Below are 14903 nucleotides of genomic sequence, written 5' to 3'. Positions count from 1 at the left end.
TCCCCTTCCAAGTGGTTGACAGTGGTAGCCAGGCACCACCTAGTTCTTCTGGTCTCATAGTCATATAGGCTGCAGATCGGATGGTGTACTAGTCGCAAGGACTAATTGTTTCCATGAATTTTTGGTTTTCCTCATTCTTCTTTGCTCTGGACGAGGAGAGACCCATTGTTGCATACAGATGGCAGAAAAAGCTAACATTTTTTTAACCTTTTATTTCTAATACAACAGAGAGAAAATTAAAAATCTTTGGTTTGTCATACCTTGTGGCATTGTCCACAATTAGCTGAGATTCTGCTCGATGGTTTGTCTTTAGCTCAATAGCACAATTTCTTGATTTAAGAGTCTCAAAAAGATCTTTCAGCAAGTTGCCAGGCTCAATGCTGGGTAACTGTCTAATATCACCTAAAATGGAGAGGGAAAAGAGTTATAGAAAGTTTCAGGAATTGGATGCCTGAAATTTAAATATTATTTTTATTTCTCCTACGTACTACAATCATAACAATTTACTCTGACAGAGAAAAATAGCCAAAAAATTTTTCATTTGAATTTACTTAAGAATTTTAACTCAATAAAAATATTTACCAAAAATAACATTCAAATCAAACAGTATAAGACATAATAAAACAGTGAGATATAATCAAGTAACAAAATCTAAATGGAACTTCTTAAATATTATAACCACAGGTGAACTGTGTAGGGACATTATCTTTTAGCCAACTTGAAAAAAAAACCAGGCCTTGGATATATAGTATTTAGTCACCTGTTCACTCTTGTTCAGTATCTTTCCAAGCATGGAAGAATCTATGGCTTTAAATGCTTAATATAGACATGCAAAATATAGATTAAACTAACCAAAGGCATTAGATAATGAGTAAATTCCAGTTATGTAATTAGGTATTTCTCTATTAAAAATCTTTTACTTTAAAAATACAAATGAAAAACCCCTAGAGATAAGAACAATATTTACTAGGTGGCAACTAACAGAATGCTTAAGCCATTAACAGAATCAACTACTTATAAAATATCCTCAAATACTTAAAAATATCATTCATATATAATTTGATTCTCGAAATTTTATTTCTTTTCCATTAAATCATAGTCTTCGGGTCACTAGTACTCAACATAATCTTACCCAAATTGAAAAGAATTTAAGAGACTGATGAGGTCTAATGTGATTTATTAGCTTTGTTGTTGTTGTTGCTATGTGTTGTGGAGTCGGAACCGACTCACAGCAACCCCTCCTTGGATTTCTGAGGCGGTATCACTACGGAAGTAGATTGCCCAACCTTCCTTCCAAGAAGTGGCTGGTGGGTTTGAACCGCCAGCCTTCTGGTTAGCAGTCAAGTACCTCAGGCACTACACTACCAGAGCTTCTATTTATTAGCTTAGAATAATAAAATTCTTCTTAAATGGTCTGTAAGTCAGACTTTTTACAATTTCCAAGTGATCTACATGTTGACTTTCTCTGACTGTAACATTTTATTGTTTGAACAGCCATCTTTCAGGTGATTAGCAGTAGCCCCTTACAACTCTTTTTCATTCACATCCTTTTGCTGTTGTTCTGACTCGTAGCAACCCAATGCATAACAGAAGGGAACACTGCCCTGTCCTGGGCCACAGCCACAACTGTTGCTGTGTTTGAGCCCACTCTTCTTTTTCATTGACCCTCTACCAGCAAGGCCAAAACAAAGAACTACACAAGCTGATTAGAAGAGTGGTCAGAACCAACTCAATGTAGTTTTGAGAAACGGCTTCTCACCTTCAATGTGATGTAAACTACCTTTTAACCACAATGCTTTGAACTAAACATCAAAATTCCAGTAATATTGTAACTTACCAAGGATAATTAGCTTAGAAAGTTTGGAGTGCTCACACAATAAATTTAAAACTGATCTGAAGATTCCTACAGATACCAAACTCCCTTCATCCACAACCAGAACTCGAATTGAAGAAAATTTCCATGGTTTGTCCTCTGTCATATTATTTTTCTTCCATAAGTAGAAGCTGTAACTGACCTACAAACAAAGTATTTCTAAACTCAGGTTTAAAAATTGGCACAGAAATCTTAATAGCATGTTATTCTAAAACAAAAACCTTAAATCTCATGGGGGAGGGAGAGACATGGAGAAAAGGTTAAGGAAGTAGAGAACAAGATGTTATAGTGCTGAATATACAGACAAGACAGATTAAATAATTTTTTTAATGAAATAGTTAAAAAGCTGCTTCCTAATGAGACGTTGTTGTTGTTAGCCATTAAGTAGATTCTGTCTCACAGCAAGGCTGTTCCCAAGGCTGTAAATTTTGAGGAAGCTGACTGCCACATCTTTTTCCTGTGAAGTGGCTGATGGGTTTGAACTGGGGACCTTTTGGTTAGCAGGGAATGCTTAACTACTGCACTTCCAGGGCTACTTCAATGAATACTTGTATGTTTATTTCATAAGCTTCATACATAGTGCTAATTCCACTGCTCTCATTACTCTTGACCAGAGGAGAAAGCCTTTCATTTTGTTTCCAAATAAGCCTTGACTTTTGAGATATTCCAGTCACTTAAGCTCTCTTCCTTTCCCAACTATAATACTCCATTCTAGAAATAATTAAAGGGCTGCCTTTCCAACTTAACTAAAAATCAAAAACCAAACTCACTGCCATCAAATCAATTTTGACTCACAGCAACTTACAGGACAGAGTAGAGCTAGTCCACAGGGTTTCCAAGGCTGTAACTCTTTACGGAAGCAGACTACCTCAGCTTTCTCCCAAGGAACGGCTGGTGGATTTGAACCACCAACTTTGGGTTCGCAGCCGAGTGCTTTAATGATTGTGCCACCAGAGCTAACTAAGAAAACACTATTTTCTCTCTCTAGATTTTCTTATCTGCTCCCAAACTACCACCACCAATAACAAAACATGTAACAAAACTATTTATGTAGAGGAAACGTTACTATTTTAAAAACATAGATGAGGAAAATGTTATTTATAAAATTACAATAGAATATTTTGGTGTACATCATTCCAGAAATTTTCTATGTTATAAGGATGCATATATGTGCATGTACAAATGATATATCTTTATTTAATTATTTTACCGCAACTAGATTCAACCTGGAACCCTGCTCTTGCAGTGGTTAAGCGCTTCACTGCCAATCAGAAGGTTGGTGGGTCAAACCCACCAGCTGTTCCATGGGAGAAAGACATGGCAGTCTGCTTCCATAAAGATTTACAACCTTGGAAACCCTATCGGGCCGTTCTACTCTGTCCTATAGGTTTATTATGAGTCAGAATCAATTTGACAGCAGTGGGTTTAGGTTCAATATGTCTGTAAGTAAGGCATTCATATCTCTCACCCAGATGCACTGATGCCCTTCAACAAAATCCTCCATTCTCTCAGTGACCCTGTCTCACAACAGAACAATTTTCAATCATTTTTTATTGTTGCTTTTTTTGTATATTCAATTAGTTATCTTAGAAGTGCCTGACTGATACTTTCCACTGAATTTCTCTTGCTACCAATTCAGTACAGGCCACATCTGTGAGGACCTAGATCATCCCAACAGCTTTATGGCCTGGTTCTCCTACATACCAGCTCAAGATAGGATGGTCAGGTAAAATACAAGACATCTAGGTAGCATAGTGCCTAAGGCACTTGACTGCTAACCAGAAGGCTGGCAGTTCAAACCCACTAGCCACTCCTCGGAAAGAAGATGAGGCAATCTACTTCCGTAGTGATACTGCCTTGGAAACCCAAGGGGGGGTCACTATGAGTCGGGTCCGACTCAATAGCACATAACAGTTAAATCTGAATTTGCAAATAAACAACAAGTAGTTTTTAGTATAAGTATATACCATGCAATATTTGAGACATACTTACACTAAAAAATTATTTGTATATTTTTATTTGCTAATGACAATCTTAAGGAGCCATAGTGGCTCAGTGGTTTAAGCAGTAGGCTACTCACCCACCTCTCCACAGCAGAAGACATGAAGATTTGTTCCCATAAAGACTGCAGCCTAGGAAAACCTATGGGGCACTTTTACTCTGGCACACAGGGCCACTATGAGTTGGAATTGACTCAATGCACACAAAACAAATGGCAAACTTAGCTGAAGGATGGTAAGTTGTATAAGTGCCACCCCAGTCCTTTTCATGTACCCTAGCATTCTCTCCTGAGCCTAACATGGCTTCAGAAATGTTCTCCCAACATCCCAAGCAAATATTCTGATGCGTAGTACCTAAGGCATTTGACTGCTTACTAGGAGGCTGTGGTTCAAACCCACCAGCCACTCCTCAGAAGGAAGGTTGGGCAATCTACTTCTGTAGTGATACCGCCTCAGAAACCCAAGGAGAGGTCTCAGAAACCCAAGGAGAGGTTACTGAGTCACATCTGACTCGAGGGCAGTGCGTGCGTGTGTGCGTGCGTACCAATTGGTCAGAGGAGGCACATGAAGTGAAACCTAGTAATGATCCCTGTCTGATCTTTCCCCTTCTAATTCAGTCCTGCAGGCTAATCAGGCATGAAGGTATAGTGCAAAAGTCACGAACTGATCAGAAGACTGTCACCACTTGTAAATCAAGTTTCAGCTTCTTTGTTAGGAGTTCAAGGTGTATAATAAAGAAATATGGCACCATGAAAAGAGTAGCAAGCCAAGAGGTCAGAATCTGAATTTGCGTACTAGTTCCTCACTTAACTGAGACGCTGGGCAAACAGTTTAACACCCCAACTTCAGCTGGCTCTTCTGTGAAAATGGAGATAATATCACTTACCCACTTCACAGGACTGTCAAGGATTTAATGAGATAATGTCAAAATACTTTATGAACTTTAAAGCTCAAATTCCCTATCCAAGGTAAGTTTTAATTCCAATTATTCTGTAATACTCAGCCTTCATTCCAATGAGTGGTATCACCTCCAAATCCTCTATACTCACTATGCTCATTCTACTTGCAGCCTTTGGAAAGTCCTTTCCCTTAAATAAAATGTTCTCTTCACCTGAGCCTACTGTCCTTTAAGTCCAATTCAATTATTAAATCCTTCATAAATCTTCCAATTACCAAGTTTATTTATCTATAAAATGGCAGGTCAGGCCTAGAGAGGAACCATTCCAACTCTGTACAAGTCTAAAGCTCCATGACTCTAAATACCAGCCAAAGGATTTCTTCAAGCATATTAAAATGCATTTGAAATTTTTATTAAGTGCCTACTATTTATTAGGCACTGTCCTAAGTTGAGAACATAAAGAACTGAACCAGATGAACAAAGTTTTTGCTCTCATGAAGGCTTCATCCTAAAAGGTATAAACATTTTCCTTCTATCTGCACTGCTACTCACAGAGCAGTCTGTGGACTATGACATGTTCATAACCAGTTCCAATGAGAAACAGAGCTTGTGCTAGAGTTTAACTACATCATTAAGTACACACTTAATGATTTGAGCTGCCTTTTTTTCCCATAAGACTTGCTCAGTGAAGGAAGCAGTGCACCGATTTACTTTCTAGCACTAGCTCCTTTCTTACAGCAAAATGGTAATGGTTTACAGACTGGTTGTCTCGAGTAACACAGATCTAAACTATTAGCTACTATGAGGCACAGACCCAGCAGACACTCAATAAACACCTATTGAATATCATCAGTAAGAAATTAAAATTAAAAAAAATGCTTAAATTCTTTAAATAAAGTTTGTCTTTAAGACAAGTATTTTATCCATAGACAAAATGTAAATGGTTTTACCTGACACAGCGTGTAAGCATGAAGACCAGTTTTCTGTCGCAGTAAGCCAGCTGCTTTCCCTGTAGGTGCTGTCAGCAAAACTTCTATAGCCTTGCCTGCTTCCAGCTGGCTTTGCTCAGTAAATGTCATCCATTCTTCTGATCCATCCTGGTCTTGCTCAAAATCTTCACAAGCTTTTTTCACCTCTCTTTCTTCCTGTTGTTCTATATACTTAAAAAGGCGGCTAACAATTGTGGTCTTTCCACAACCACCTTTCCCACTTATGACAGTCACAGCATTTGCACATATCATTTCCAAGGCAGTCACTTGATCCTGATCCAGTTGAACTTCATTTATTTCTGTATTAAGTTCATTTTCACCATTATGGTCACTATTGTCTTGTATGTCCAAAATGTGCACAGAATTCTCTAATCTTGTTTCCTCCAGTTTACTTTCATTCAATACATCATCACTTTCTGAATTCTCAGGTTTGGGGGCATGAAGAGATGCAAGCACCTTTTTTACATTGACCTGTAGATGCCACGGAGGTCTTGCCATCAGGTGGTATATTGAAGCAGCAATCCCTCTTTCTGCCTGGTAAAGGTCATAAGGAAACACACAGCCTTTCTCACATACCACAATATCAAGGTCTTTTAAAAACTTCAGTGACTGCCAAGCTTCGTGAAAAGACATTTGGTTCAACAATTCAGAAGTTAATTCAGCTTCTTCAATGCAAGTGTGCCCATGTTCTCTACATATCTGCTTCAGTTTAGAATATATTATTAATGCATTCTTCTCTACATCAGTCATCAACTGGAGAAGAGGCTTGCACTGATAAAAGGCTGTCCAATTTGCCTCACATCGTAAAAGGTTCAATTCTTCGTAGGTTATCTTTAAGAAAATAAAGTTCAAATAGCTTTATAAAAAATTATGCTGATAAATATTAGACTTACAATAAAAACAATGTTATTTCTTACTAACATTTTACTTCCCAGAACACATGTATTTCAACTAAATTTTGAGAAAAAAAATTATGCACCTAATACATAATTAACTTTTTTAAAACTTTTCATTGTGATTTGGGTGAAAGTTTACAGAGAAAATTGGTGTTTCATGACATTGATTACAATCCCCATAATGTAACAGCTCTCTTCTCACTTCTGCCCTATGGTCACCTTTTCCCTGTGTCCTTCTTTCCTATGCATTCCTGCCCTCTGAGCTATCTCCCTGTGCAAATACTGCCCTTCCCATGGGTGATTGTTCTAAGGAGTGTACCTACCTGGTGTAAATGTTCACCTTCTACATCTGTCTATTGTTTGGCTGGAAGCCACAGGAATGAGTTCAATTCCAGGCCTAAAGGGTGACTAGGGGCCATAGTCTTGGGAGTTTCACCAGTCTCTATCGACCAGCAAGCCTGGTCTTTTTTATGATTTTGAGTTTTGTTTCACATCTTTATCCCACTCTATCCAGATCTTCTTCACTGATCCCTTTCCAAGTGGTTGACACTGGTAGCGAGGCACCATTTACTTCTTCTGGTCTCATGGTCATTACTTCACTGATTTTTAGATATGTGTAACTTTTATATTAAAATCGTACTTTATCAAAGTAACTGTTTAAATGTCTAATACCACCAAGTTTACAAAAAAAAACACAAAAACCAGCAAATTCCCCCCTTACCCCTTCATGTACTTTCTAACAGCAATCACCTTCAACTCTTTATTTTTTTAAAAGCTTACCTCCACATTTCTAAATACTGTGTACATTAGTCCTTGATTTTTTTTTTACATTGTAGACATTAGTTATTAACTCTCTCTTTACTTACTTTATGAAATCCAAGTTTCCATGGATGTGTGCCCAAAATCTCTTCTATCTTTTCCAATATTAATGAATCTGAGTTCATGAGCTGATTAAAGTGTCGAGGCAGAAGAACTGGAAGGAATTCCATTACTTTGGGACACTGCAAAGCTCTCATAACATTTTTAAATGGAACTACATGATATAGGAAAAGAAATTAAAACATACAAATGAGCTCACAGACAAACTGATCTGAAGGACTTTTTTAGCACAACCAGTTCAAGAAATCCAAATCAGAGGAATGAATGAATTTACTTTAACCAGCAAGAATACTGATCACATTATGATAATTCCTTTTGTACTGAGATGGTCCTATGTTTAATACTAAAATTTAGAACTACAGTTTTAAAGCTGAAAGGATCTTAAAAGTCATCTCATCCAATCCTTTCACATTATGGATAAGGAACCCAAAATCCACAGAGGTCATTTAATTTTTACTGTGTTTTGGGTGAAGTTTATAGAGCAAATTAATTTTCCATGCAGTAGTTCATACACATTTTGTTTCATGACATTGACTGCAACTCCCTACAATGTAACAGCTCTCTTCCCTGTGTCCTTCCCTCCCATGCACTCCTGTCCCCTCAGTTATCTCCCTGTGCAAACACCACCCTTCTGTTCTCCCACGACTGACAGCTCCAAGTAGTGTATCTACCTGATGTAAATATTCACCCTGTATGCCTATTGTTTGGCTGGAAGCCACAGGAGTGAGTTCAGTTCCAGACCTGAAGAGTAACTAGGAGCCATAGTCTGAGGGGTCTCAGCAGGCTCTATCAAAATGGTCTTTTTAATTTTTTAATGATTTTTAATTTTTGTCCACATTGTTCTCCCACTCTATCCAAGATCTCCTGCATTGATCCCCCTGTGAGTGGTTGACAGTGGTAGCCGGGCACCATCTAGCCCTTCTGGTCTCATGGTCATATAGGCTGAGGATCACATGGTCTACTAGTCCCTTAGACCAATTGTTTCCATGTGTCTTTGGTTTCAAAGAGGTTATTTATTTGTGATACATTCAAATTCATGTGGCATTTGCTCTCCTACTACATGGATGCAGACTTCTTGCCTGGTTTTTGGAATTTTTGTTTATTCCTTCCATGTTACTTGTCTCCTAATACATCTAGCTTTTTTTTTTTTTTAACTTTTTATTGTGATTTGGGTGAAAGTTTACAGAACCAATTCATTTTCCGTTCAACAGTCATGCATTTTGTTTTGTGACACTGGTTGCAATCCCCACAGTGTAACAGCACTCTTCCTACTTCTTCCTTGTAGTTCCCTTCTCCGTGTGTCCTCCCCTATGGGTTCTTGCCTTCTGAGCTTTCTCCCTGCATAAATGATGCCCTTCCGACCTCTCGCGGTTGACTGTTACTTCTTGCTCTCTTTCATACCCCCTTGCCACATAGGTGTTCCTCTCTACTCCAAACCCTGGGGGGCTCCACTATCCATATAGCTGGCCCATCCAACACCCCAGCATCTGTACTGAACTCCTTAGTCCCATGACCCCCAACACATTCCTGGAAATCATCCTCCCTAGACCTGCTCACAGCAAATTTTAAATTGAAAACACCTTATTCTCCCCCATAATACCTTACACTTCCAACATCCTGGCCTGCCCTCCTCCCTCACAGGGACTATTTAAAAACTTCTACCCACTACTCAGTCCTCCTTCACGTCCTCATCAACCTCAAGCAGCAGTTACCCTATCCCTCAAAGAAGAAATAAAGGTCATTGCCTCTAATGACAATTTTCTGCTACCTTATTTACAAATTTAGTTGTATCTGTACCCATCCTTTTCTCCTGCCTCTGTGACAATGGAAGGAGCTATTTCTCCATGTTCCTTACCACTGTCAACAGTCTAGCATTTATTAGTTCAACACGTTTACTGAATGCTTGTTATGTTCCAGGTACGGTTCTAGATACTCATGATGCAACTATGAACACAGCAAAGCCCTTGCCCTGATGGAGTTGATTCTAGTGAGAGAGTCAAACAAATAAGCAAATAGACACTACATTAGTTGGCGAAAAATGCAATGCAGTAATATAAAATCTACTCATTTAAAATGGGAAAAAGCAGGAAGGGGCAGGGGAGTGCCAAGTGTATTACCATTTTATGGAGGGGCAGAGCAAGGACGCCAGTGTAGCTGAAGTGAAATAAGCAAAGGGAGACGCTATCAGAGATGCAGTTAGGGAGGCAAGAGGAATCAGATCTGGTAGGGTCTTGTAGCCTTTACTTGACTTTTTATTTACATTCCCTCGAAGCTTTACTTTAAAGCTAATACTTTAAATTTTACTCTGACTGTAATGGAAAGTTACTGAAAGATTTTGAGCAGAGGAGTAACATGATTTGACTTATGATTTAAAAGGATCACTCTGGTTGCCATGCTAAGAATAAACTGAAGGGGCTGAAAAGAAGTAGTTGGGAGATGACAGGTAAAATCCAGGTGGAAATGATTGTGGTTGCCATCTGGAAGTTGTGGGAAAGGGGATGAGAACTTTGAGAGTCTGGATATATATTGAAGGTGAAGCCAACCATATTAGCAGATGGACTGGAAGTGGGTACAAGGGAAGAGAGAGGTCAAAGACAACCCCAAGGATATTAACCTGAAAAACATGAAGAGCTGCCATTTTTTAGGGAGGCAAAATCCTGAGGAAAAACAAGTTTAGACAAAATCATGAATTCTGTTTTGGGCACTTCACCTCCATGTTATTGGAGAGGCTGAGGAGGCAACTTGGCATTCCTACTCACAGTTTAGGACAGAGATTCAAACTAGAGATGTCTGCATACTGTCTCTGCATACAGGTGGTACTAAAAGCCATGAGACTGGAGGAGATTACCTGGGGAGTAAGGAATGACACAGAAGAGGTACAAGGACTAAGTCTTAGAACATGTGGATGCTTAGAGGTAAAAGTAAAACCTAGGGAAGGCAACAAGCAGAAGCCTGTAGGGTCAAATAAGAACCAACAGAGTGGTTCTGTGGAAGACAAGTGTTTTAAAGAGGCAGCAACTCATTGTGTCAAATGTTTCTCACAGAAGGAGGGCTGATAATTAACTTGTCACTGGATTTAGCAAAGAAGATCACTGTTGTTGTAAGGTGCCATTAAGTTGATTCCAACTCCTAGTGACCCTATGTACAATAGAATGAAATGCTGCCCGGTCCTGCACCATGCTCATAACTTTGCTGGATCTGAGCCTACTGTTGTAGCCACTGTGTCAATCCATCTCATTGAAGGTTTTCCTCTTTTTCACTGACCCGCTACTTTTCCAAGCATGATGTCCTTCTCTAGGGACTGGTCCCTTCGGATGATACGTCCAAAGTATGTGAGATGAAGTCTCACCATCCTGGCTTCCAAGGAGCATTATGGCTATACCTCTTCCAAAAGAAATCTGTTTGTTGTTTCGGCAGCCCGTGGTATATTCAATACTCTTCAAAATTAAAGGCATCAGTTCTTTGGTCTTATTTACTGTCCAGCTTTCACATGAATATGAGGCAACTAAAAGTACTATGGCTTGGATCATGTGTACCATATTCCACAAAGCAACACCTTTGCTATGTTGTTGTGTTGTTGTTATATGTCATCAAGTTGGATCTGACTCATAGTGACCCCTCCTTGGGTTTCCGAGGCAGTATCACTACGGAAGTAGATTGCCCAATCTTCCTTCCAAGGTGGGTTTGAACTGCCACCCTTCTGGTTAGCAGTCAAATGCCTTTGGCACTATGCTACCAGAGCTCCTATTTGCAGCAGATTTGCCTGATGCAATATGTAGTTTGACTTCTTGACTGCTGTTACCATGAGCACTGATTGTGGATCCAAGTAAAATGAAATCCTTACAACTTCAAGAGTACTATTGGCAGCTTCATAAAAATGAAAACATAGCTGGAAAGTGTAATATTTGTCTAAGAGTAGAAGACTGAAGGAACTGAAGGAAGCCAGGCAGACAGCAGTTGAGTCCACTTCACAATCTCAGGAATGCATTTAAGACCAATTGGCAAAATGTGTTGTTTTCCCAACCCCATTCCACTACACAAGTGTGGGGTAAGCAGACAGTTCTGTTAAAACAGAGCTGGCAGGGTTGTGCCTAACGATGATCTTCCTAAAACACAAGTTGAGCTTGTCATTCCCCTGTTTATATCCATTCAATGGTTTTCCATGACATTTACAATCACATTTTTATATACATCATATCCTTTTTCAGCCTAGCTCTTACGTCAATGATATACTCCAAAAGCGATAGGAACACATGTCCATCAAACTAATTTAAGAATATTATGCCAAGATACTAGAGTGATAAATATCCCAATTACACTAAAACCCAATAATAAAATCACTTACTTGTGCTCTCCAGTGGAAGACTGATCTCCCAATCCGGTAATGTTTCTTCCTGTTCATTGAATGCTGATTTTTTTTTATTTTTCCTTTCACTCTCCTTTTGGAAAGTTCTTAACATTTCTCTAATATTCTCAAAGTTTAGGTCTTTGTAGCTTGATTCTTCATTTACCCATTTTAAAAATTGAGTTACAAACTCACTAGGGGCCTTACATTCCGTAAGAAAAAGGGAACAGATATGTGTTTGATTCGGTGGTGCCATATCAGACTGTAAAAAGTAAGAAGGAAATCCCTGAGTATGATAGCTCTTTCCCACAGGCTTTACTTGTACCTTCACTCGCCACCAAGGACCCATTAATGGAAAACGTCCAAATACTTCACATCTCTCTTGAGTGTTTTCATCAAAAATTAAAACTTTAAAAAAAGGAAAAAAAGGAAATTTAGGATATTTAAAAACCCCTTCACCAATGTTTTATCATATACACCACTTCTTAATGCCCCCACAGCAACTTGTACAGATATTTATTAAGATATCTTATAACACTGTATTCTACCTACATGTGTATTTCTATTATATTGAAGCTCTTGACGGTGGGCACCGTGTTTCATGTTTTTGTAAACCAACAAGTGAGCACAATACACAGTAAATGTCTGCTCTTCCTGTTCTAAGCACAATTCTCTACCTGCTCTTCTGATCTCAACCAATACTGGCCTTCCTGCAGTTCCTAAAAATGCCATACTTCATCCTACCACAGGGCCTTTGCACAAGCTGGTCCACCTGCCTTAAGTGTTCTCCTTACATCCACTATACTATAGACCTCAGCTTAATTAGCACTTCCTCAGCAAAGCCTTCTATGACTCTCACATATATCACCTTTCATAGCATTAGTTACTATTCCTTCTAAGCATTAAGTAATATTAAAGATACTTCAGTGATTATTTTAAGAATGGCTATTTACTCACTAGACTGTAGCTCCATTAAGACTGGAACTTCATTGTAGCACACCAATCCACTTGCTTAAACATAGTTGTTGTTACCGTGTGCTGCGAGATTTCAAATCCTAGCAATCTTATGGTACACAGTAGAACTGCTCCTCAGGATTTCCAAGGCTGTAATCTTTATGACAGCCGATGCCAGATTTTTTTCTACTAAGAAGATGCCAGGGGGTTCAAACCAATGACCTTTCCTTTGCCAGTTTAGTGCTTAACCATTGTGCCATCAGGGATCCTTTGAAACACGGTAGCCAGTCAATAAAATTTGTAAGAACTAATAAATGAACACTACACAAATGCCTGAAAACTTTCTGTCCAAACCTGCACTTTCAAAGTTTAGCTCCTCAGTTGCACCAGTCACATTTCAAGTGCCCGCTAGCTGCATGCGACTAGTGGCTAGTGTGTCCGGCAGAGCTGATAAAGAACACTTTCATCATCATAGAAAGTTCTACAGACAGCACTGGTCTGAACCCTAAAATAATTGTTAAGTATCAGTTACAAAGTGCATATAACAGGTATACAGGAAGTGCCCGACTTACCACGGGGTTCTGTTCTGCTGTAAGTTGGTACAGACTTAAGTTGAATACATTTTTGAGAAACTTTTTGTTTTCATTACTATTTCCTTTTATTTTCAGAATCTATATAAATCCGATCTTTACTTGTCTTTGCCATGAGAATGATAACGGCAGCAAATTAAGCGCTGCGACATTGCATGTAGTACATACTACTAATGATAAGATGTTGTTGTTGTTGTTGTTGTTACGTGCCGTCGAGTCGGCCTCGACTCATAGTGACCCCTCCTTGGGTTTCCGAGGCAGTATCACTACGGAAGTAGGATTGCCCAACCTTCCTTCCGAGGAGTGGCTGGTGGGTTTGAACCGCCAGCCTTCTGGTTAGCAGTCAAGTGCTTTAGCCACTATGCTACCAGAGCTCCTATGATAAGATGTAGCCCCCCCCAAAAAAAGCGGATGGTCCTAAGTGTTACTTGTTGTAACTCGAATAGTACTATTTTAGAGTACAGAAAACTACACAAGGTTAACAGCACAATTAGTTGAGTTTGTCCTTGTGCTCTCTTTTAAATTGCTGAAGAATATCCCCGTATTTGACTCCAGGTAGTACAGGTTTAAAGTTTAAAGGCCCTGCTTTCTGGGTGTAAATACAGAATCCACATTCACCAGCTAGCTGCCTGATCTTGCGTAAGACTACACAACCTCCTATGATTATTTCCTCAATTGTAAAACTACCTCAAAGGATCATGAACATTAAATAATATACGCAAAGCCCAAGCTTAACACATACAGTATATGCACAATTAAAGTCATTGCTATTACTATTATTAATATCATTTAAATCTAAGTAGGATGAAGCAGGTAGGCTGTCCTAAAGATAAGCCTTATCAGTGACTGGGAGCCTTGCTGTAGGCAAGGTCAGTATGAGAAACACTAGTCCTATCTCCCGGGGTAAGGCGTGTGTTCTCACCACGAAGGCGACCCGGGAGGCAACCGGCTTTTACGCCCCCACTGCAGAGCTCCTCGGCGTCAACAAACACTAGGTCTTCATCCTCCTCCACATCTTCTTTTAAATAGTCAGTGTCTTCCTCCACTGAGTCCTTGGGTGGGTGCAGAGGTCCCCGCAGTTCCCGCAAGTGCTCATTTTTCCAGGCCATGTTCTCTTCCTCCGACTCAATACAAAGAATTTAGGAAAACACAGGCAGAGCCACAGCCACGATCACCCAATCATGATCAATCATTCAGCTTCGTGATTGGGAGCCGTCGGCTTCCGGGACCGCCCAGGCGGCAACCTCCATGCGCGGAGGGGCGGGCGGGCGGGCGACCTTCGAAGCTCCGCCCCAAGACTCCTGTAGGAAGGGGGAAAGGGAGGAGCGAAGAAGAAAGAGGGTGGGAACAGGAGAGAGGCCCCGAGAGGCGGAAAAGAGGTACCCAGTTTTCCGAAATGGGCATCCAGGAGATACTGAAAGGAGGCTAGCCGGGTGGGGAACGACACATGTGGCGTCTGCAGAACCGCTTGCCCAAGGC

At 39.8% G+C, this 14903-nt stretch overlaps 1 protein-coding gene across 1 annotated transcript in view; it reads right to left on the bottom strand.

Annotated features, from left to right (window-relative positions):
- HELB (DNA helicase B) overlaps nt 1-14533 on the bottom strand; it is a 36477-nt gene extending 21944 nt beyond the window's left edge. The window contains exons 1-6 of the mRNA XM_007942746.1: nt 14347-14533; nt 11881-12288; nt 7523-7689; nt 5722-6591; nt 1838-2015; nt 261-402 (exon numbers count right to left, since the gene is read on the bottom strand). Of these exons, the coding sequence (XP_007940937.1) occupies nt 261-402; nt 1838-2015; nt 5722-6591; nt 7523-7689; nt 11881-12288; nt 14347-14533 (1952 nt within the window). The remainder of the gene's footprint in view (nt 1-260; nt 403-1837; nt 2016-5721; nt 6592-7522; nt 7690-11880; nt 12289-14346) is intronic.
- Nucleotides 14534-14903: the final 370 nt, after the last annotated feature.

Source organism: Orycteropus afer, unplaced genomic scaffold (genome assembly GCF_000298275.1).
Source record: "Orycteropus afer afer isolate SDZICR_OR568_19922 unplaced genomic scaffold, OryAfe1.0 scaffold00097, whole genome shotgun sequence".
Classification (NCBI taxonomy): Eukaryota; Metazoa; Chordata; class Mammalia; order Tubulidentata; family Orycteropodidae; genus Orycteropus; species Orycteropus afer.
The sequence above is the reverse complement of the archived record's forward strand: the minus strand, read 5'-3'. Positions and strand labels throughout refer to the sequence as shown.